General features: G+C 40.1%; 3 protein-coding genes and 2 non-coding genes across 8 annotated transcripts; 1 reads left to right on the top strand and 4 right to left on the bottom strand.

Moving 5' to 3' along the window:
• Nucleotides 1–106: 106 nt before the first annotated feature.
• Nucleotides 107–2,279, bottom strand: rps11 (ribosomal protein S11). Its single transcript, XM_004071315.4, has 5 exons — nt 2,151–2,279; nt 1,665–1,805; nt 1,366–1,441; nt 940–1,069; nt 107–298 (listed from the first exon to the last, which is right to left on the bottom strand). The coding sequence occupies exons 1-5, from the start codon at nt 2,163–2,165 to the stop codon at nt 175–177; spliced, it is 486 nt and encodes a 161-aa protein (XP_004071363.1). The 5' UTR covers nt 2,166–2,279; the 3' UTR covers nt 107–174.
• LOC111947852 lies at nt 1,152–1,236 on the bottom strand. The gene has a single exon (XR_002873802.1). It is a non-coding gene; the product is annotated as a small nucleolar RNA SNORD35 (small nucleolar RNA).
• Nucleotides 1,528–1,611, bottom strand: LOC111947851. Its single transcript, XR_002873801.1, has one exon. It is a non-coding gene; the product is annotated as a small nucleolar RNA SNORD35 (small nucleolar RNA).
• A 27-nt stretch (nt 2,280–2,306) lies between the features above and the next one.
• LOC101168213 (apoptosis regulator BAX) lies at nt 2,307–5,986 on the top strand. Of its 2 annotated transcripts, none has more exons than XM_004071314.4 (6): nt 2,307–2,587; nt 3,034–3,079; nt 4,159–4,317; nt 4,402–4,537; nt 4,614–4,718; nt 4,792–5,986. In XM_004071314.4, exons 1-6 carry the CDS (start codon nt 2,557–2,559, stop codon nt 4,879–4,881), a joined length of 567 nt encoding a protein of 188 aa, XP_004071362.1. In that variant the 5' UTR covers nt 2,307–2,556; the 3' UTR covers nt 4,882–5,986. The 2 variants fall into 2 exon arrangements, with proteins under 2 accessions (XP_004071362.1, XP_020560840.1); XM_020705181.2 differs by having other exon boundaries at nt 2,535–2,593.
• Nucleotides 5,987–6,528: 542 nt separating this feature from the next.
• Nucleotides 6,529–16,167, bottom strand: LOC101174595 (mitogen-activated protein kinase kinase kinase 14). 3 transcript variants are annotated; one of them, XM_011477989.3, is made up of 16 exons: nt 16,084–16,167; nt 12,030–12,308; nt 11,865–11,946; nt 11,564–11,786; nt 11,087–11,479; nt 10,868–11,002; nt 10,648–10,777; nt 10,232–10,360; nt 8,743–8,847; nt 8,502–8,659; nt 8,272–8,422; nt 7,790–8,092; nt 7,598–7,707; nt 7,090–7,228; nt 6,907–7,007; nt 6,529–6,817 (listed from the first exon to the last, which is right to left on the bottom strand). In XM_011477989.3, the coding sequence occupies exons 2-16, from the start codon at nt 12,292–12,294 to the stop codon at nt 6,641–6,643; spliced, it is 2,601 nt and encodes an 866-aa protein (XP_011476291.1). In that variant the 5' UTR covers nt 12,295–12,308; nt 16,084–16,167; the 3' UTR covers nt 6,529–6,640. The 3 variants fall into 3 exon arrangements, with proteins under 3 accessions (XP_011476291.1, XP_011476294.1, XP_011476293.1); XM_011477992.3 differs by having other exon boundaries at nt 16,089–16,152; XM_011477991.3 differs by lacking the exon at nt 16,084–16,167 and adding an exon at nt 14,205–14,346.
• Nucleotides 16,168–19,772: the final 3,605 nt, after the last annotated feature.

Genomic DNA, 19,772 nt, shown 5'->3' with positions numbered 1-19,772 from the left:
CGCCAACCAATGCTCCACCGAGCAGCCAATGATCTCTAATCAAATTAGAAAAACAAAACTTTCTGAACAACAGGATTTGGTGAAACTGACAAACACCACAAAACAATTTCAAACAGGATTTTCTTTATTTGAAAGGGTCGTGTTATCCAGCAGCCGTCCTGCTCCAAATCAAACCTAAAATTTCTGGAACTGTTTCTTCGCTCCAGCAGCCTTAGTCACTTTGAGGACGTTAAACCTCACAGTTTTGCTGAGCGGTCGGCACTCTCCAACGGTCACGATGTCTCCAACGGTGACGTCTCTGCAGAGAGACGGTCATCTAAACGTTAAAGGATGCAGGAACAGAACAGCCCTAAACCAAACATTTGTCCAGTTAAAGGATGAGGCACAGCTGCATCAGCGTTTGCTAAAGGCACCTTCCTCAGAACTACTCATGGCATTTGCAGCATATTTATGCTTTGAAATTGACTTCTAGAAAGTTATTTTTCTTAAGCACAAACTACATATGTGCATTTTTTAAAAGTTTAAGTTTCAAATGACCTCTTGATTTAAATATAAAGGTTTTTTTTTCATAGCTGAAAAATAAATTCAGGTGTCAGTGGGTCAATACATTTTATTTTTGTTTCCTAAAAACATTAATATTTTGACAAAAAAAAGTGAAATGTTAAAATGAATCAATTTGAATTTGGTGGGGGGGGGGACTTTACGTCCGTACGTAATATATATACATATATTACGGCATTAAAACACCAACATCGATATTCAGCAACAATAAAACAAAAATTTAAGTCAAATATTTATTTCTAAGGAAACTTTCACAATTCTAATCTAGTATAAAAGCATTAGAAACTTTGCTTAAATATACTAAAATCCTGCACAATTCAAAGAACTACCTATAGACATCCGTTCAATCCTCATCTCAAAAATTGGGTAGCAAAGTACCTGAAGCAAGGTGACAGATGGACAGAGAGGTTCTTGTGCCTTTTTTCAAAGCGGTTGTATTTGCGGATGTAATGCAGGTAGTCGCGTCTGATGACGATGGTTCTCTGCATCTTCATTTTGGTCACCACACCTTCACACACACAGAGAAACCGTCAGCACAATGAATGCAACAGCGAACCATTTGTTGGAAGTGTTGGTTACACTTTTGTCACGTGGCTACATCAGTGTTGCCATTAGGCAGTGTCGTCAAAACTGCATGAGTTCGGAAGACCATCGTGAGAAAAAGCATCATGTGTGCAACAGTGACAACAGCGTTCAAACTTCACCAAACCCAACCTCTGTTTATTTTTATTCTATTGTTTAATCAATGCTTAAACGACAACAAAGGGTGTAACAATTCAAAACACAACTGAACAAAATGTTTACCAGAGAGGATACGGCCACGGATGGAGACATTTCCAGTGAAGGGGCATTTCTTGTCAATGTAAGTGCCTTCAATAGCCTGACAAAGAAAAATAAAAATATTTCAATTAGGGTTCTAATTCAGGCATCACATAGCAGAAACATTGACTAAAAGCAGCATTTTTTTTCTCTGCATCAGTTCTGCCAAAAGGCGTTGTCGTCAGAACCTGAAGGCTTGGAAGACCATCGTGAGAAGAAACATCATTTGCAGGCTAAACAGATGTCTAGACAGTTAAGAGTGGGTTTTCGTTCATTTATCTCACATCTCTTGGGGTTTTGAAGCCAAGCCCGACGCTTTTATGGTAGCGGGGTAGCTTCTCCTTGCCTTCCTTCCCACCATCGGTAAGCAGAACACGCTTCTTGTTCTGGAAGATGGTGGGCTGCTTCTGATAGGACCTCTCGGTCTAGATAAAACACAAACATTGAGCATCAATGATCAACTATAGTAGTCCCCACAATATAGTTTAACTACCTTGCGAGACTATGCATATGTGTAAGACTAACAAAACTTAACTGTAGCGTAAACCAGAACTACGCTAAGCTATTCGCGTTAGCATTAGCATTTCGACGCTACACGAGGTTGATAGGATGGCAACCTAAAAAAATAATGGGCAAAAAGGGCATGAACTTGGCCTGAAATTGTTTAGTAATATATCTAAGCTCTTAATGTATCGATATAATGACTCTAACTGGCTTGTATGTGCGTCTAAATAATCATTTTTCTTAAAAATCCGCCACGTTCCACGTACTTGCGCATCCGCCATATTTGCCAGCCGAGTCGTAAAGAGACCTGAGCATGCGCGCGATGGGCGGAAAATCTGTTTGAAACAGGAAATGACGTTTCAAATGAGCATTTCTCGTTTTTTTTCTTTATAATTGTCTTATCGAATAAACACGCCCAGTACTATTTAAATATTTTAATTCATTTATTGTTCATTTATTTAAACACTAAAAGCCCCCACTTTGCTCTAAACATTCCAACTGGTTAAAGATCTCACAACATCTAGATGATGCAGTAGCGCCCCTGGTGTTAGATGTTTATCAAATGCCAGTAACGGCGACTGCATGACGACTCCGGGGAGGGGTTACTCAAATTAAAATTGACCCAACACGTGATTTCACGGAAGTAGAAGCCGATCACCATAAAGCAACAAGATGGCATCGCACCCCGGAGGAGGCGATCAAGGTAGCGGTTAGCATCGATTTAATTATTTAAAAATAATGGTGGCAATGACATTCTCGATTATTGGGCTAAAATAAATTTTAAAAAACGGGATCTTATAATAATTATAAGTTCGTAGTTTATCTCGATGGAGTTTATATAAACCGATGTAGTTAGCATAGAGATGCTAGCCGAAATAGCTTGTTGTTTTTTTAAGTTTTTAAACAAGAGCGAAGACAAAGGTGACGCGCTGATGGTCTTTTATTAAAATAGTTTTGGCTAAAACTGTTAAAAAAGGTGACCTGGCTACACACTAAACACGATCATCACGTCGACTCGAGTTATTGGTTTCTTTTTCGTTTTGTGTTGGACATATTAGTGTTTTGTTGTTTCTTTAAATGTGGGTTCAACAACTTTAAGATACTGTATAAAACGTGAAAAAAGCAGGAATCTGGATGTTTGTCTTTCAGAAAAATCCAAAGAGCTACTGGATGTGGGCACCAAGTTGCTGAAGAAGTAAGTAGACTTCACGCCTGAGTTTCTCTTATCATTGAACTTGGTTAAGGTGATCGTGATTTCAATGGTCGCTGGTAAATGTCATACTGTAAATTAAAAATGAAAATGTAGGCATGTAATGTTTGTTTATTAACTTTTTCAAAGTAATGTTTTTTTCATTATTTTTTTTTATCTTTATTTGTTTGTTTACCTTTTTACTTATTGTTTTTTATGATCTATACAAAATGTATGTAAAAACATTGTTTGTCCTTGTTGTGCCTTCATTTTCACTATGATTCATGAGGGCGTGGACGACATCAGATGCGTCACACGAGCCTCTTCCCAAAATAGACTGTAGCCTGAAGTTATGGAACTTTGCTCTGACGACTTCACACTTAGAGCTTAGGCTTTTATTTTCAGTTATCTATTCTACACATGCAGGAAAATGTAGGTTAATTAAATGTCAAATGCCACTTAAACACACCATTGTTATTGTTGCACTGAAAGACAAAGCAGACGCTTCTGTTACCGTTGAGACCATTATAAATATTTCAGATAGGACATTACAGTGGATGTGGTGCCTGGAAATGTGTTGACTGACGTCATTCGCTGTAAAGAAGAAATTGACATAAATGACTCTTAATTGACTTCTGTCAAAGTGGAGGAGTAGCAGCTCTTTAGCTCTGATTTTCAGCTGCATTTACCACCTTACATGTTCTGTTGAATAATTTTGGAATGACAACTATTTTGTATTAAGCGATACGTACATTGGTTGTATTTTTACATCCTTAGCAGTGCTGACAGCTTGGGGCCGGTTTAGCTCGTGCTGGTTTGCGGCGCCTTCCGTCCGTGAAACCAGGGTTCGATTCCGGGCTGCTCCCTATTCCCTTCTCTGCTGCTGTGCCGGTCCCAAGCCCGGTTGGATTGAGAGGGTTGCGTCAGGAAGGGCATCCAGCGTAAAACATTGCCAATTAACCATGCCACTCGTCCTTGTGGGAGGGTTGTTTCGCTGTGGCGATCCCTGATGGGAGAAGCGGAAAGTGACAGAGAGAGAGAAGTGCTGACAGCTTTTGGCCTTGTCCATCTTTGTCCTTGTTTAGCTTCATCTGTGAACGGGTCAGGAGAAACCTGCAGGATGACTCTGAAGTGGTCAGACAGCAGCTGGGTGCAGAGGAGCTGGTTGACCCAAACCACAAGAGACTTGCTCAATGCCTCCAGCAGATTGGAGATGAGCTGGATGGGAATGTAGAGCTCAAAAGGTGCAGTATTTGCACGTTTGTCAAATTCAATCATTACTTTTTGTTATTTAAGCTTTTTTTCTTTTAATTGCGCTTTCTCTCTAGATTGATTGATGACTCTTCGCTCAGTCCCTCCAAAGAAGTGTTTCTAAAAGTGGCCCTCGAGATTTTTTCTGATGGGGTATACAACTGGGGCCGGGTGGTTACACTTTTCTACTTCGCCTGTCGGCTGGTCATAAAGGTCAGTGAAGCCATTTCCTTCTTTCTCTTCTAGAATTCATTAAGAATTACAGATACGTTCCTCTGCTTTTTTCCAGGCTCTCATCACAAAAGTACCAGACATCATTAGAACTATATTCACCTGGACCATAGATTACCTTCGGGATTATGTGATTGCCTGGATAAGAGAGCAAGGCGGCTGGGTAAGGATCTAGCACTAGTCAATCATCTTCTACTATTAAAATTGATGCCCGGTTGCTTTTTTTTTCTCTCTAGGATGGCATCTTTGGCACTCCTGGCTGGCAGACGTTGGCCGTCTTTGTTGCAGGCGTTCTCACCGCTGCGGTGGTCATTCGCAAGATGTGAGAGCAAAGCAGAGACAGACGAAGAAACATGACGACTCGGAGAACGGGAACAAAGAAAGAAAGAAAGTCAGCAGACGTATTTACGGTTCGAGCAATCTGGACGGCAGGAATTTGTACCTTCTGAGACCTGATCTCTCTTTCTGCCTGCATCTGATGTGAAGCTGGACGTTGGACTGGATGAGATGACCCCCCTCATAACCGCAGTGTCACAGAGGAAGCAAGCATGGGAACATGCGCACGGAAAGGAACGAATGACACTTTGGAAGAGGGAATGCATTTTAAAATAATTTATTTTATACCTGGTGCGACGAGAGTCCCAGCATTTTTGACTCTCTAAAATGTTGAATCCTCTGAAGAGATTCCTCTCTGGTATTTTGTTTAACTTCCATTGCCGTCAGACTATCACTTGTCTTATTTATCCTCTTCACTCCATCCGTTTCCTCCTGACGCCTGCACGTTAAGATGAACCTCATTCACCTGTATTTGTACTTTTTCAAGGATCTGTAATTATCTGCTGGCACCAACCGATTTGGGCGAGGTCCCTCATAGATAAAGAGACGTTTTTGTGAGTCACTAGTTGGTACTTTGAAGCAAAATCAAGTGGGGAGAGAAAAAAAAAGTGACTACGACAAACGGCAGCTAAAAGCTGCCCCGGTGGTCCCCTCCGTCTTCCATCTTTTTTCCTTCAGAAGTGCCATGTCTGGGAGTTGTGTAAAGCTTTTGTTTACACTTAACAGGAGTCCGATTATCTTATGTCACTTCAATAACGATTGGCTTTTTTTTTTTTTTGCTTTCTTTAGTGACCCCCAGGGGGGGAAAATGGAAATTTCCCACTTCTTGGTTTTGTGTTTGAACATGTTTTTGAAGATTTGCTGCAGACTCCAGGCAGAAACTTACCTCACTCTATCACCGTTCAGAGTTCTGTATTTTTACAGCCCTTTTTCAAAACTGCTCGTCAAAAGGCCTTTTTACAGTCTTCATGTTTGTCAGTGCCTTGCTGTCATCGTTTTTACAATGAATTCCCTTTGGTATGATCTGTTTTTTTTCCACCTTTTCTATCACATTTGTAAAACTACAAGCCGACTATAATAAATTTTGAAACTCTTTCTGTGGTCATTTAAGAACAGGGCTGAGATCAGCACAAAAAAGAAAGGTCCTTCATGGAAATTGTTAACTCATGGTTTAATTTAAATATATATATATATATATATATATATATACACGTCTTTTATGCTTACAAATTGCACTATGAGACATTTCTGCATGTTAGACTAGTTACATTAGGAACAAACAGCTGGAGTTTACAGTCAGCAGAGGACCTAAAAATACATTTGTTTTGTCTGGAATTGTGATCATAATCACATAAGTACTTAAAGCTTTCTTGACGAACAGGAAGAAGCTGCAACATTATCAGAAATTTGATCTTCAAACGACGAAAAAAAATCTGTAAAAGCTAGTTGGTTCTTGGAAACCTGTTTTAAAATTAGTTTCACATTTCAATTGCTCTGGTTGTTTTTACTGATCCTAAATAGAGATAATAGCTGAACTACAATGGCTATAACTGTTGCCACCATAAAGATCAGCTATGCGACAATGATGCAGCAAACAATTTGAGAAGAAGTGAGAAAAGGAAATCAAAAACGCCAACTTGTTTTTGTGTTTCTTTTTTATTGCCTTGAGTTGAACATGCAGTTTAGAAAGGCCACATCCCTCCCCTTCTTCACAGATTTCACATGAAATGGGGACTCGTTAAAAGGTCATCAGACTTGTGGGCTTTCACGCGTCTCCAGGAGTCCGTCTTTGATCCTCCACGACCACGCGCGACTGAAGTCTGGAGCGGGGACACAGCGGAGCTCTAGACCAGATTCTTGTACCTCCTCGTTGTGAGGGACCTGCCGGCCGTGCGCCGTCTCCAGAGTGAACACCCGCTCAGAGATCTGCAGAGGAGGTTCCTTTAAGCTCCTCCACTGGCTTCATTCAAACCAAGACGCAGGTAAAATTCATAGACAATTTGTGATGCGCTCACCTGGTCACTGATTCCAGTGGCAATGTGGCCAACCTTCACCCGCCGCTTCTCTCTGATCCGAATGGTTTTGCAGCTGAAGTCTCGGATGTGGACGTCCACCCCTGTTCCAGTCACAGAGCAGAGATTAAGTTTGACGGCAAAAGTTTGAACTGAGAGGTGGGAGATTTCTGCTACTGTTTGCACCTTCAAGACAGCTGGGCAGCGGAAACTCGAACTGACCCAGCAAACCGATGCTGAAGGGCTGAACCTCTGGCTGGCTGTTGGAGGAGAAGAAGCCGGAGCTGGGGTCATCTCCTGGGCTCAAAGACCAGCGGCCAGAGTCCTACATTGATAAGAAAGAACATTAGGCTTACATTTTTAACAATTTGTTCTTTTTTATAAAAAGCACTCCATTTTCTGACATTTCAGCCTATTTATCTTAAAGTAAACATAGATTGTATTTGAAATACTTCTAAAGTTTAGCTTTAAAACTCCTTTTCTGTTAATATTGACTCAATACTGGCTCGATAAACAGAAAAAAGTATCATTTCCAATTAAACTTTAATCCTAAAAGAGGAACCTGTCTATCAGACTACAGCTGCGATGAATGATAATCTTTATCTACATTTCTTTGACTAAATGAGGCAAAAAAAAAGCCATTCAAATTCAAATCTTGAAACCGGACTCTTCACTTTTCTCCGCTCTGATTTACCTTTTTATCCCACGGCTCCCGGTTGAAACAATGGTCACTGTTGAGACAAGAGAGGAGCTGCTCCTGCATCTCTGCAGAGTGAAGCTGTGAGAGGCTGCTCAGGTACAAGTCTGCAAAACAGAACCAACAGCAGCAGAGGTTCAGCTGCACATCTTAACCTTTAAATGAGCAGAAGACTGGGGGGAGGTTTACCCCGCTCCAGTTTACGAAGCTCCAGTTCAGGCACTGTGATTTCCTCGTGGTAATTCTTATAGTTTGGCTCATGGATGAGCATTTGTGGAGCGTTAGAGAAGGACTTGTTGGACTCCACGTCTTCCTCGTCGTCAGGTTTCTTTGTCCTCAGACCCGCGGAGATCACCTTGTTGACGGAGAGCTGCGTCTCATCGGCCTCAAAGTCTGCGCTGCTGTGAAGCAGCTGCTGGGAGTCCAGCAGTTTGTCCTGAACATGCAGAGGTGTAGTGTAGGGCCCTTCCACTACACTGGTGAGTCCTCCCACTTTAATTATAAAACACAGGTTTCATTTTAACGTGAGCCGTCCACTTTACTTTGGGGTATTTGGTTAATTTAAAAAAACATTTAAAAACACCAAAAGTCTGATTTCTAGCCATAAAAAAATATGTGTTTAAGGAGTCAGACATTGAGATAAAGAAGAACTAATAAAGCCTTTATTTTACCTTGTTTTAGAGCGCTGTCAGTTTTAAGTTTGAGGTCAGATGCAGACAACCTCTTAACTGGATCCTTCTGGAGGCCTGCTTTCAAAACATCAGCTGTGAGAGGACTACAGTCACCGGGGATCTCTCTCAGAGGTGGAGGCTCATTTGCAATCTGTGGCCAGAACAAGAGGGTTTTAATCAACCTTTGATGGAAAGAAATGTTGGGAGAAATCCAAGTTCCATGCCTCTACCTTAAGGTAGAGCCTGCAGGTGTAGTATCTCGTCCATGGCTGGCAACCGTTGAGCATGTGCAATAACATACAGCAGCTGCTCCACACATCTGCTTTGGTTCCGCGGGGTTCTCCTTTCACAATCTCAGGTGCCATGTGGCTTTCTGTGCCCTTCAGGTCTGGACTCAGCAGAAAAATCAGCCGATTGGTACATGAACGCAGAGAAATTACGGATCAAACTCAGATAACAAGTTTTTTTTACCTTTGAACCCACTAAGGCTCTGGCCCTGGTGGTCCACTTTCTCTGCATGTCCAAAGTCACACAAGTAGGAGTCTCTACCATCTTCTGACAGCAACACGTTGTCGGCTGAGAAGAATAAGCAGACATTAATACTCGTGTCACTCAAAACCCTTTCAGTCTTGCATTTTCTGTTAAAGCAACCAAATACATGCAAAAAAAATAAATTTAAGTCCCACTCCGATCACCTTTTGATCTATTTTAAAAGCGTCTATTAATTACCATTAAGCCGGTTTTAGGCAAAATTAAAAAAAGCTGTCATTTTCCCATCATTCCATCTGTTTACAGTCTCCTTCACTAGCTTACAGCCCCTCACAACCCTGACTTAACATTACAGGTGCAACAAAAATGGCCAGCAATATTGGAGCTATCTAGCCATACAGTTTAGAGCCAGAAACCAGCTCAGACGAGGAAAAGGAAGACGTACATGGATCTATTTGTCTGCGAGTTGATGCATCAGAATGGAGCGGAGCAGACTGCAGATTGCAGATTTCATGTAACAACTACAACCTTTTCTTTGTGACTGCTCCTGATTTACAACAATTTGCATAAAGAAACACTCAGAAACACACTTTAAATGGTAACTTTCCTTATCCATCATTAACAACATGTTAAAAAAACATTCATAGTCTTTAATAGAGTTTGCTCTTGTTTCCTGTAAAACATTTCAAACACCAGGAGGCGCTTAAACTCTAAAATCTGATATTTTCTTTAGAATTCTGTCAGTTTGTGTCTCTTCCGCTGGTGAAGTATCTTTTTCTGTTTCCCTTTTGATTCTGGATTCCCTCCATGTTTCATGTCCTCCTCCTCCTCCTCCTCCTCCTCCTCCTCCTCCTCCTGCTGCTGCTGCTGCTTGAGCTGCTGCCTGCTAACTTCCTGCCTCCCGACCCCCCCCCCCTCCGTCTGCTGCGTTCTCGCCTGATCGAACGCACATGCGCCGTTTCGAGAGCGGCGATGAGTCACAGTCTGGGAAATTCCCAGCCTGACAGCTTCACAAAAAACACACACACACACACAGGTGCTGTAACATCAGATCTGCACAATATCTGTGACATTTGTTTTCCGCACAACAAATTCAACACGACACGAAAAATGCTCGGAGAGAGAACAAAGTCGAAATTCAACTAATCTTACTCATTCAGTGAATATCGCTTTCCGCTGTGTGGCACGACATGTAAAACTTGAGCTGATTCATTTCGTTTTACTGTTTTTACTGCAATGAAACAACTCACTCTTTTGTTGTTTATGGCCTAATTTTCCTCTTTGGACTTCATTCTTTTAGTGGTCCATCAAGCCTAATGCTTAACACATTTAATAGCCGATGACAAGCTTAAATACGAGAGGCCTTAATTGAAAAGAATGAGCCTTTTTCATTTACAAAAGCAGATTTGAAGCTTTAAAATAAATCCTACTTGTTTGTTTGTGGAAGGAAAGTGAGTTTTGTACGACATACCTTTAATATCTAAATGTGCTACTCTTTTCTTGACCAAGTACTCAAGTGCTGCCAGCACTTGTGAGTGGTAATGCAGACTCAAATCCTCCGGCAGCCGGCCGCACCTCTTGATCAGGTCACCCAGGCAGCCTGGACAAAGCAGAAACGGTCCGTTCACAATCAATTCAAGCAGGATTTTCTTCACGCAGCTACATTACAGCGACGTGGCAAACCAGAATTTGGTTCTTTAATACATGAGATTTAATATTAACAAGACTGCTACCAGTCACCAACTCCCACATTGTGACATTTTTCACTTCCTCATTTGTGTAAACCTCAACCTCGTTAATTCATCTGTGTGTGAGCCAAACAACAGGCATTTACCGCAAAACGCTCAGAAAAATACACACAAAAATGTCATTATCAGGCTGATTTACCACTTTTGAGGTCCATTAAAAGAACGATGTTGGGCCCATCTCTGATCACTCCAAAGAGTTCCACCACACGAGGAGACCTGAGGGCACTCCACGCACCCACCTCCTCGCTGATGAACCTCCTCAGGGCAATCTGTCGGAAGAATAAGGAGCAGGAACTAAGTTAAAGCAGCTGATTCTGGTACAGCAGCAGGAAAAGACGGCACATGAATCTTGCATTTACCTTTTTCACAGCAAATTTGAATCCTGTTTTGACATCTTGAGCACAGCGGACTTCTCCATAGGAGCCCTGTTTGATGAAATGTGTCAGGGTGTACTCGCTCCCTTCCTTGTATTCAGAATCTACGGGTTGAATTTTCTGTCAGAAGGTGAGAGAAATATTTTTAATCGATCCATCTTATTTACCTCCAAACACATGAGAAGGAGAAAGAGAAGAACATACATCGTTATAAAATATTATTCCCTCATTTTTTATGACAGAAGACGCAGACAGCTCGTCTTCCTCCTCTGTCAACTCCCTCTCCACGTCTTTGAAAAAGGGCCCAGCGAAGCATGGGTCCCCCTGACTGACGCTGCCCCGGAGTCCAGCGAGGGCCAGGGAACAGTCTCCCACACTGCTGAGGGAGTCCGAGCTGTTTTCCTGCTCATAGGACAAAGGCCTGGAGAAGGGGCGACAGAACGACTGGGGCCAGTTTAAAGGGGAGCAGCTGGAGCCCGTGTCACAAATCAGCAGCGGGTAAAGAGAAGCCCTTCGCTCCTGCGTCTCCAGGCTCTCAGTGCTGCTGCTGCAGCAGGAGCTGCTGAGGTCACTGCTCTCTCCATGAGACAAGGACTCCTACAGGAAACAAAAGTGGAATATTGACAAAATGATTTACAGCCATTGAGCCTTCAAAAGAAAAGAAGAAAAGGCGTTTCTCACCAAGATCTGAGCTTGAGAGCTTCCGCTCTCTTGCTCAGGGACTCCTGATGGCGTTCGTCGGCGTTGTCGCTGGTTGTCTGTCCTCCTCTCCTTTTTCTTTGCCCCTTTTCGCTTCTGCCTCCTGCGACTCTTTTTTCTTGGGGAGAAGTTTGATGAAAAGCCGCTCTGCTCCTGGTAGGAGGCCGTTGTGGGGCACGCAACATTATTGTGCTCACAGGAAAGACTGAAACCATCACATTTAAGACATTAGCTTACCGTTATCCAAATTAAACTCCAAAGTGGTGTGAAGTGAACATCATACCTGCTGGTAAAGCAGTTAGGGGAGGGAACAAAAGAGCGTTCATAACATGAGGGGCTGAACTCCTGAGAGTCCTGGGTTTCACCTTAAGGAAGAAAAAACATGATCATTTTTTTCCAGGAACACCTGCTGAGTCATTTCTTTGAAAGAAATAGCAGACATGTTTACATTCAGCCTGGGCAATGATGGTTGAGGTCTTTATCGGCTTTTCTCCCACTTGCTCTGCAGTCCCTTGTGTCAGGAGTTTATTAAAAAAAGGGTTGGCTGCCCATTCAGCTACATCCACGTAGCCTTTTGTGTTGTCCTTCCCCTCCTCTTCCTCATCCTCCGTCTCCTGCTCCACGCTGGAGTAAGATGGACATGTCCCCTTCAGCTCTTTGGGTGAGTCAGAGAACGGAGCTGTGGAGTTGAAGAACCTTTGCCTCACAGCCATGTCTTTGGATGGACCTTTAAGGAGAAAATGTTTCAGTTAGAATTTGTTGAAATCAGTCTGTCTGATCAGACACAAACACAGAAACCATCATAGAGCGGTTCACTCTGAGTTTGAATAACAAAATGTTTTAATACTTGGAAAGTACGAGTTTGGGCTCCTCGTATTCTGCTGTGCAGAGGGACGGTGAAAGTCACAAACATTTTTTACAACATGATGCTAGCTAAAAATACAAACTTTGATTACATGTTTGTTTAAAAAAAGAGATGTTACACTTCTATATTTTGAGAAAAAATATTATATAAAATTATTCTATAGAATGTTAGTTCAAATTACAACAATTGAAAATATAAATCAGCTATTTTCCTTGAAAGTTTAAATCAAAATTCACAACCTAAAGTGGCTGTGATCACCAGTGAAGCCAGACCATTGACTGCAAATGAGAACTGGACTGAGTGCGTGTGATGTCACCCATAGAAAATGGCTTACTTACTTATGGCTCCAATGAAATGACGTCAATTTAATTGCCATTTTTTATGCAATATGGATGCCGCCATGTTAAAGCCATCAGTACGTAGTGATTGATCCAAGCTGGTCTGAGTTTCTATGGTAACTGCTCTCCCCAATCAGGACTGAATTTATTAAAAGTCCACATCCCTACCACTTTAAATGAATGTTTGAGGTGAAACCACATACTTTTACTGAGTGAGGTATCTGATTGGCCAACTTATAACTCAGTCCAGTTTTCCTATATAGTCAATGATCCAGAAATACAAACACGGAAGTACATTTTGTAAAAATGTAATCCTCTTTTTTCACATCTTTCCCATGATGGCACAAAGTCTGTTGTGTTTAAACTGACAGATCCTTGGTTTTATTTGATATGTGACATGTCTGGATTGTTTAGCAGATGACCAAGGCTTGTAGGAAAAAAAACACACAAATATGCGTTTGCTATCATACAGTCATGAATGCTCCAGTAATTGGTAATAGGCATATACTTATATAACGCTTTTACTACCTTCCTTTAAGGCCTAAAGGGCTTTACAGTCACAGTCCCATTCCTTCATGCACACACACTCTGCTTATCACTGATGCCAACCTATAACCACCAGGAGCAATGAAATGTCTTGCCCAAGGGCACTTCGACATATGGTGGTCTGACGAGGCAGGAACCAAACCTGCGATCTTACGATCGGAGGCACTATGCTCCACGTCTGCACCCCAGCCGCCACATTTTCCATGAATATTATCTGACTGGTTAATTTAGAACAAACGGCTCATTTGTTGCAAACATTTAGTCCCCTGCATACTCCTCAGCTCAAAGCTTAAAAGGAACAACATTTTTCACAGAGAGAAGAAGAAACCGGAACTTCAAACCTGAACCTTCGTTTGACAGTTGCAACTGTATTGTTAACAGCAAGCTCAGTTTTAGTCAGAGGAAGTATTCGAAATGAAGCAAGGTGGAGACGAATTTCCAATAAAAGGGACACGTGACTGTGCAACATTTACAAAGCAGACACATTCTGAGACCGTTTTCACCACAGCACTGCCGACTTTGAAAGGCATTAAGGAGGGCAGAGTTGCAGCCCGTTGCATCAGCGATCCCCATTGATTGGAGCACAAGATTAGCTCTGACATCTTGACACGATTCCACCTCTGTTCACAAGCCTATCTTTTTCCCTTAATGACTAACAGAACTACCATGAAAGAAAGAAACCAGCCTAGCCAGCTTCATGCTCTGCAAGATTTTGTAGAGCAGTGCAAGAAGCTATTTCAGCCGCCATTTCCGTATCACACCACTGCACTGTCACACAACAAAAGTTTAACACGTTACAGGAAACTAAAAACCCCAGAGTGCAGCACAAACAACCGCAGAAATCAACCCTGCTGGTGAGGCAGAGCAAACATACCGATCAATCCCCACCGGAAATGTCGCTTCTCTCCACAGGATCCTTGCAGAAAAAGCCTCGTCTAGTTTACACAGGTTCTCTATTTCTCTGCCTTGTCCTTGATGTCTTTCAGCAATGCCTCCCTAAGTCTCTCCACTGCTTTCAGCTGGCCCGCAGCCAAAGGGGAGGAGGATAGCTGACAATGACTTATGGGAAATGCATCTACTTCCCCATATTCCCCCCTCCCTCTCCTCTTCTTTAAACAGAACTGTTTGCTTTGCCCTTGTGCTGTTGTAGATACAAAATGTTTAAATAGAGCTCTGTATCTTAACAATATGTAAAGAGACAGAGCACAAAGGATTAAAAAAAACTACAGACTTTAAATAAATTAGATAAATAAATGTTTACCAAGAAATAAAAAGCATTACTATGTATAAAAGGAGTAGCAATCTGTTCACTATCTGAAATGACTTTTGCACTTTCTCCAGAGTAAATTAAAAATGAGAAGCTTCTCCTCTCGCTTGTTTTTTTTCTTCTGTTGAGCAGCAAAACAACCGACCAAAACCACAAATGAACACAGGAAATGCAGACTGCAGCACTTCCTGATATATGAAACATGGTTCAAAAAAACACAAACCGTCCTCAACTGTTTCAGTTTAAATGTGTTATTTTGTCTTTAGCTAATAAATATAGCATAATCTGTATTTAATACAAATGTTCAAAAGCATTAAACTAACGTTTTTTTCTTTTTTTATTTAGTTTTAAATTAACCTATTGATTTTAGTAAGTGTAAAACAGCCCTATTAACAAAGATATTATATAAATCAATTTTGAAAAATGTTATTAATATGTTGTAACATTTTATATAAACAAGGACAGATTTCTACTTTAAATAAACTTTTTTCTACTTAAACAAGTTTCCCTTTCACTGATGTATAATACAGAATTACAGAGCTTTATGAGATTTATTGTGTTTGAAAAGGAATGATTTCGGTTGATCTGTTTCTGGTGCATGAAGATAATATTTTAGGAACTTTCGTCATTTGCAGGCAGTAAACAAAAGTGCCTGGAGCTTTGATCATTTGCTGCTCGGGGTTTTAAACCAGCATTATGTGCAGATAAATAAACCTTTATGTGCACAAAACCTTAAAAGATAAAGAAGTCGACCTCACCATGTTTTATTCCCTAACTTAAACATGTTTTGTCAGACCCCAAAAAAGACTTTATTTTGAAATGTAAAAAAAGGAAATGTTTTTTAAGAGACGTGTAAACAAGAGTGTTTTACAAAATAAAAGCTTGCACAATAATGACTTCTGTAAAGGAAATTGAATAATGGTTTAGAAACACAACCAAACTTTACCTTCAGTGAACAATCAGTTGTGGAGAGTGGCTAAAACGTTTTTAAAAAACCATGTGGAGATATGTCAACATGCATTTAATCTCAGTCTTGTGCTTGTGAAAGAACTTCCGGTCTCTGAATGCTAAAACTGGTGTCGCCTCCAGAGCGGCGGTTTGTTTTAATCAGAAACATCTGCACTAAAAAAAAGGTAATTCTGTCGCAAACACGAACCGCTAGCCTTAATAAAATCCGACATCCTTTATTTGTCGAGGTCTCACTAGTTTGACAGAAGGAACAAAAGTAGACAGTTGCTAAAAAAAGTTGAAATTAATTAATCGCGTTAAATCGTCCGCTCTGAGTGACTACACCGACCGAAGCCGTGACTTTCCTAGCTGCATTCAGCGCCATTTCTGATTAAACTTGGCCTCGAATATTTAACTCATTTCACTCGAAACACTAAATTCGGGCTTAAAAAGAACATTATGTCACTGTTGTTTTCTTGTAGGCAACAAAACGGCAATGTAAGTAGTTTAACATAAATCAAACATACAGTTTACTTACCGTACCTTCTTTTAAGGCGTCGACCGATGCGGTCTTCTCATCGCCAGTGCTGGGAAGTTCTTACGCATGCGCAAAACCCTCCCGGCAACTTTTTTTCTTCACTTTTTTGTTTGTTGTTAAATTAAAGTTAAGAATTAGCCTAGACACAACACAAAACCCCGTTTTATTTAAAAAAAAAAAAATAGGTAAACTAGTTATTGAGTACAAAATTATTTTTAAAATATTCAAACAAATAACCTTTTTTTTATTTTTACTTCCTGTTGATCTTTCAAAGCATCTGCGTCCCCATGATCCACCACGAAAACTTAATAACTGTTCTCCAAATAAAACACAAATGGCATTTATCTTTAAAAGAAATATAAATAGAAACATTTTTTCTTTTTCATTTTATTTTGCAATTTAACGAGTCGTCGAACAAAAAATGTTCCCTTGGAGTAAATTTGTCTACTTATGTATCACCTGTAATTCGGTGGTAAAACCACAAATCTATAAAATAACTTTGATTTTGCAACTTCATTTGGTGAAGATTTATAAAGTTCTCTGGTGTGAAATAATGTGCTTGGCAACAATAAAAACTTTCACTTATTACAGAGATCCATGTAATTATTAAGACTAAATCTGTCTATCAAGCGAGAAAAATACTAAATTGAACAATCTTGGGGTTTTATTCACACAAATATATCAACCACATTTCAAAGTTTTTACTGTTGCACAAAAAATGCCAACATTTTACTTGGTTTGAGTTCCATGCAGTCTTGATCTTTGACCCTAAATTTAATCCAGACTTCCCTATATTATACACAATATTTGTCCTTCTAATTAAAGTAAACAACATTTCCTTTGGCTTTCCCGACAGCAGTGTCATTATAGCAAAGGTTTGACGAAAACGGGAGTTATTTAAAACGGTTATTTTAGGCTGGTCCTTTGAAACATTTTTGGAATAGTTGGGAAATTATGTTTCTGAGTCATGGATGCAGAACAGGCACAAGTAACCTATTTGCAAACATTTTGCTGTAAACTGTTGAACTGGATATCTTCATTGTTATTTTTTTCCATCTTTTTCTCCAGTTTGCTTTTGTAAATAAATGGACTGATCTTGAGTTAAATGTCAAAATTCAAATGGAGTCATTTGTATTGGCAGAGATCTGCCACATGGGGGCGACATAAATTATTCTTTAAAGCGTTTCCTGTTTTTGGATTGAATAGATTGAATTATTTTAGAATCTTACAGGATTAAAGAATTGTTTTTTATATATATATATGACAAAAAATGTGTTGATAAAAAGAAAAAGAGTAAAAGGTTTCAAGTTTAGTGGAAATACTGTAAGGCAGCTCCATTTACATACGTGATGCTCTCATGTGCACAGAGTAGCATCAGTGAACTAGTAAAAACTTTGAAGTTCATAACGAAATATTATTTTTATGATATAATCTGTTTATGAGACAGAGATCAGAACACCACCTTTTTTCCCCCTTTTGCATAGCAAATTATGTTTTTTGATATGTTTAAAGCACAAAAGATTTAACAACTGACTGCAAACAGTACAAAAATGCTTTGACACAGACACATCTTGACTTAGTGATTTTATGGGATTATACATCTTGTTCCCCCCAAAAATATACTTAATAAAAAAACAATTACAGTTGTTGACCAAAGATTTGTCTTTAAAACTAACATCTACATCATTTTTGTGCAGTTGAAGGCTGTTTGTTCTGTCTTGAACAGTATTCTCTTTCCTGGTTCTCTAGCCATTTTTCCTTTCCTTTTTAAAAGTTGTTGCATATTTTAAAAGTTTATCCAGTTATATTGGAAGCTTGGATTTCCAACCAGATCCCTGGAAACTGCAAGGCTACTTAAGATATATACTGCAATCTTTTGGACAAAGATCTCCAATACAATCCCTGGATTCTGCTAAAACCTATTTTCCAGGATCACACCCCCAAGCACTCCTACTCAACTAATCAAGGAGCATAGTTGTTATTGGTAGGGAATCACCTCAGGATCTTGACATAATGATTTTCCACCATCTTTAGAGTTGTTTTTCTCCCACATTGTCAAAGACCATCTGGATGATCCAGAGGAGCATTGGGTGAATGTTGTGTGGTCAGATGTAACGGATATGGAACTCTTTGGTATAAATACAACTCACCGTGTTTGGAGGGAAAACATTTTGTGTTGAGTCCTAACCATATTATGTCTGTTAACCCTAGCAGTAGAAACATCATTCTTTGAGGTAGCTAGCCAACATTAGCTGGGTTGGCTCAGGCAACCCCATAACCGAGATAGGGATTCAATGGGTTATGAACATGGGTGGATGAATAGCTTATGAATAGATATCTTTTGTTTGTGAGTGATTTAGATTCAGCCCAAGTTATACGATTTCTTCTCCATCAAATTGTGTTACTGTTTGGAGTAAACCAAACCCAACTTGGGGCGGCAGTGCCTCAGTTGGTTGGGCAAGTCAGCCAATGATCAAAGGGTCGGAGGTTCGATCCCAACTTCCCACATTCAAAGGTTGTGTCCTTGGGCAAGACACATCACCCTCCACTGGTGTATGAATGTGTATGAATGTCTGGTTGATGGTCAGAGGGTATAAGCAAGTACTGGCAGCCCCGTCTCTGTCTGTCTGCCCCAGGGCAGCTGGGGCCACATCAGTAGTTCACCATCACAAAGTCTGAATGAATCAATGAATAATGGATATACATTGTAAGCGCCATGAGTGCCAAGAAAAGTGCAGAAAAATCCAATCCAATATTATTATTAACTATAGCACCAGTATGATGATGAAGAAGTTCTAATATTTTAGCTGTTTATACCAGAATAATCCAACTTAATAGAATAAGATGCTGTTCCACCACAGAGTGGGATCAGCTTTGGGACAAAGTGCCAGGTTGATGTGGCCATACATGATTTTTTAACTGAGACTGCTGTTTGTTAAATTAATGATATCATACATTTGCAAAATTTCTTTGTCTCTGTAAACTTTCAGGGCTGCAGCATCACGACAAATCCACTGACAAGTTCAAAATATAATTGGATTTTCAAGTCAACACATTTGAATTATAAATTATATGCCAAACTCCAATTAAAACCAGTTTGTTCGGAGATGAAAACAGTTTTCACAGGGTAAAAACTTTGATTAACACAATTATAGTCTTACATGTTTTTTCCCTTAAAAAAAGCAGGTATTTGCTTAACAACTAAATCAATTTGTGGTTGTAGAATAATTGTATTTTATATGAGAATGATTGAATGATGCCCTGTGACAGACTGGTGAACTGTCCAGGGCGTCCCCTGCCTTCGCCCACAAGTGGCCAGGATAATAGGCTCTGGCAGTGAATCATAATTTATTGATTTATAGCCTTACAAATGTCAGTCATTCAATCCATCAAAAAAGAGTGAAGGGGAAATTTTGCTTTTGGCTTCCCTTTTAGCAAGAAGTAGTCCATTTTAGTGTACTGCAAGTACAACTTAGTTTATGCTAAAAGGGAGGCAGTGTATTTGAAGTTTACTTTTTGTATGCTATATACATATTGTAAACTTAAATTGTTCAGATTTAGTGTACTTGTCAAAATAAACTTCAAGAGAACTACTTTTTGCTAAGCGGGTTTGGAAGATAAAGTTAGCCAGTTTTTTAGGCAACACTATAATCAACTATGTTGCACTTATCCCTTACAAATGTGACATA

The sequence above is a fragment of the Oryzias latipes genome, chromosome 8, assembly GCF_002234675.1.
Source record: "Oryzias latipes chromosome 8, ASM223467v1".
NCBI lineage: Eukaryota > Metazoa > Chordata > Actinopteri > Beloniformes > Adrianichthyidae > Oryzias > Oryzias latipes.
Note: the sequence above shows the minus strand (reverse complement) of the source record. Positions and strands in the feature narration are given on the sequence as shown.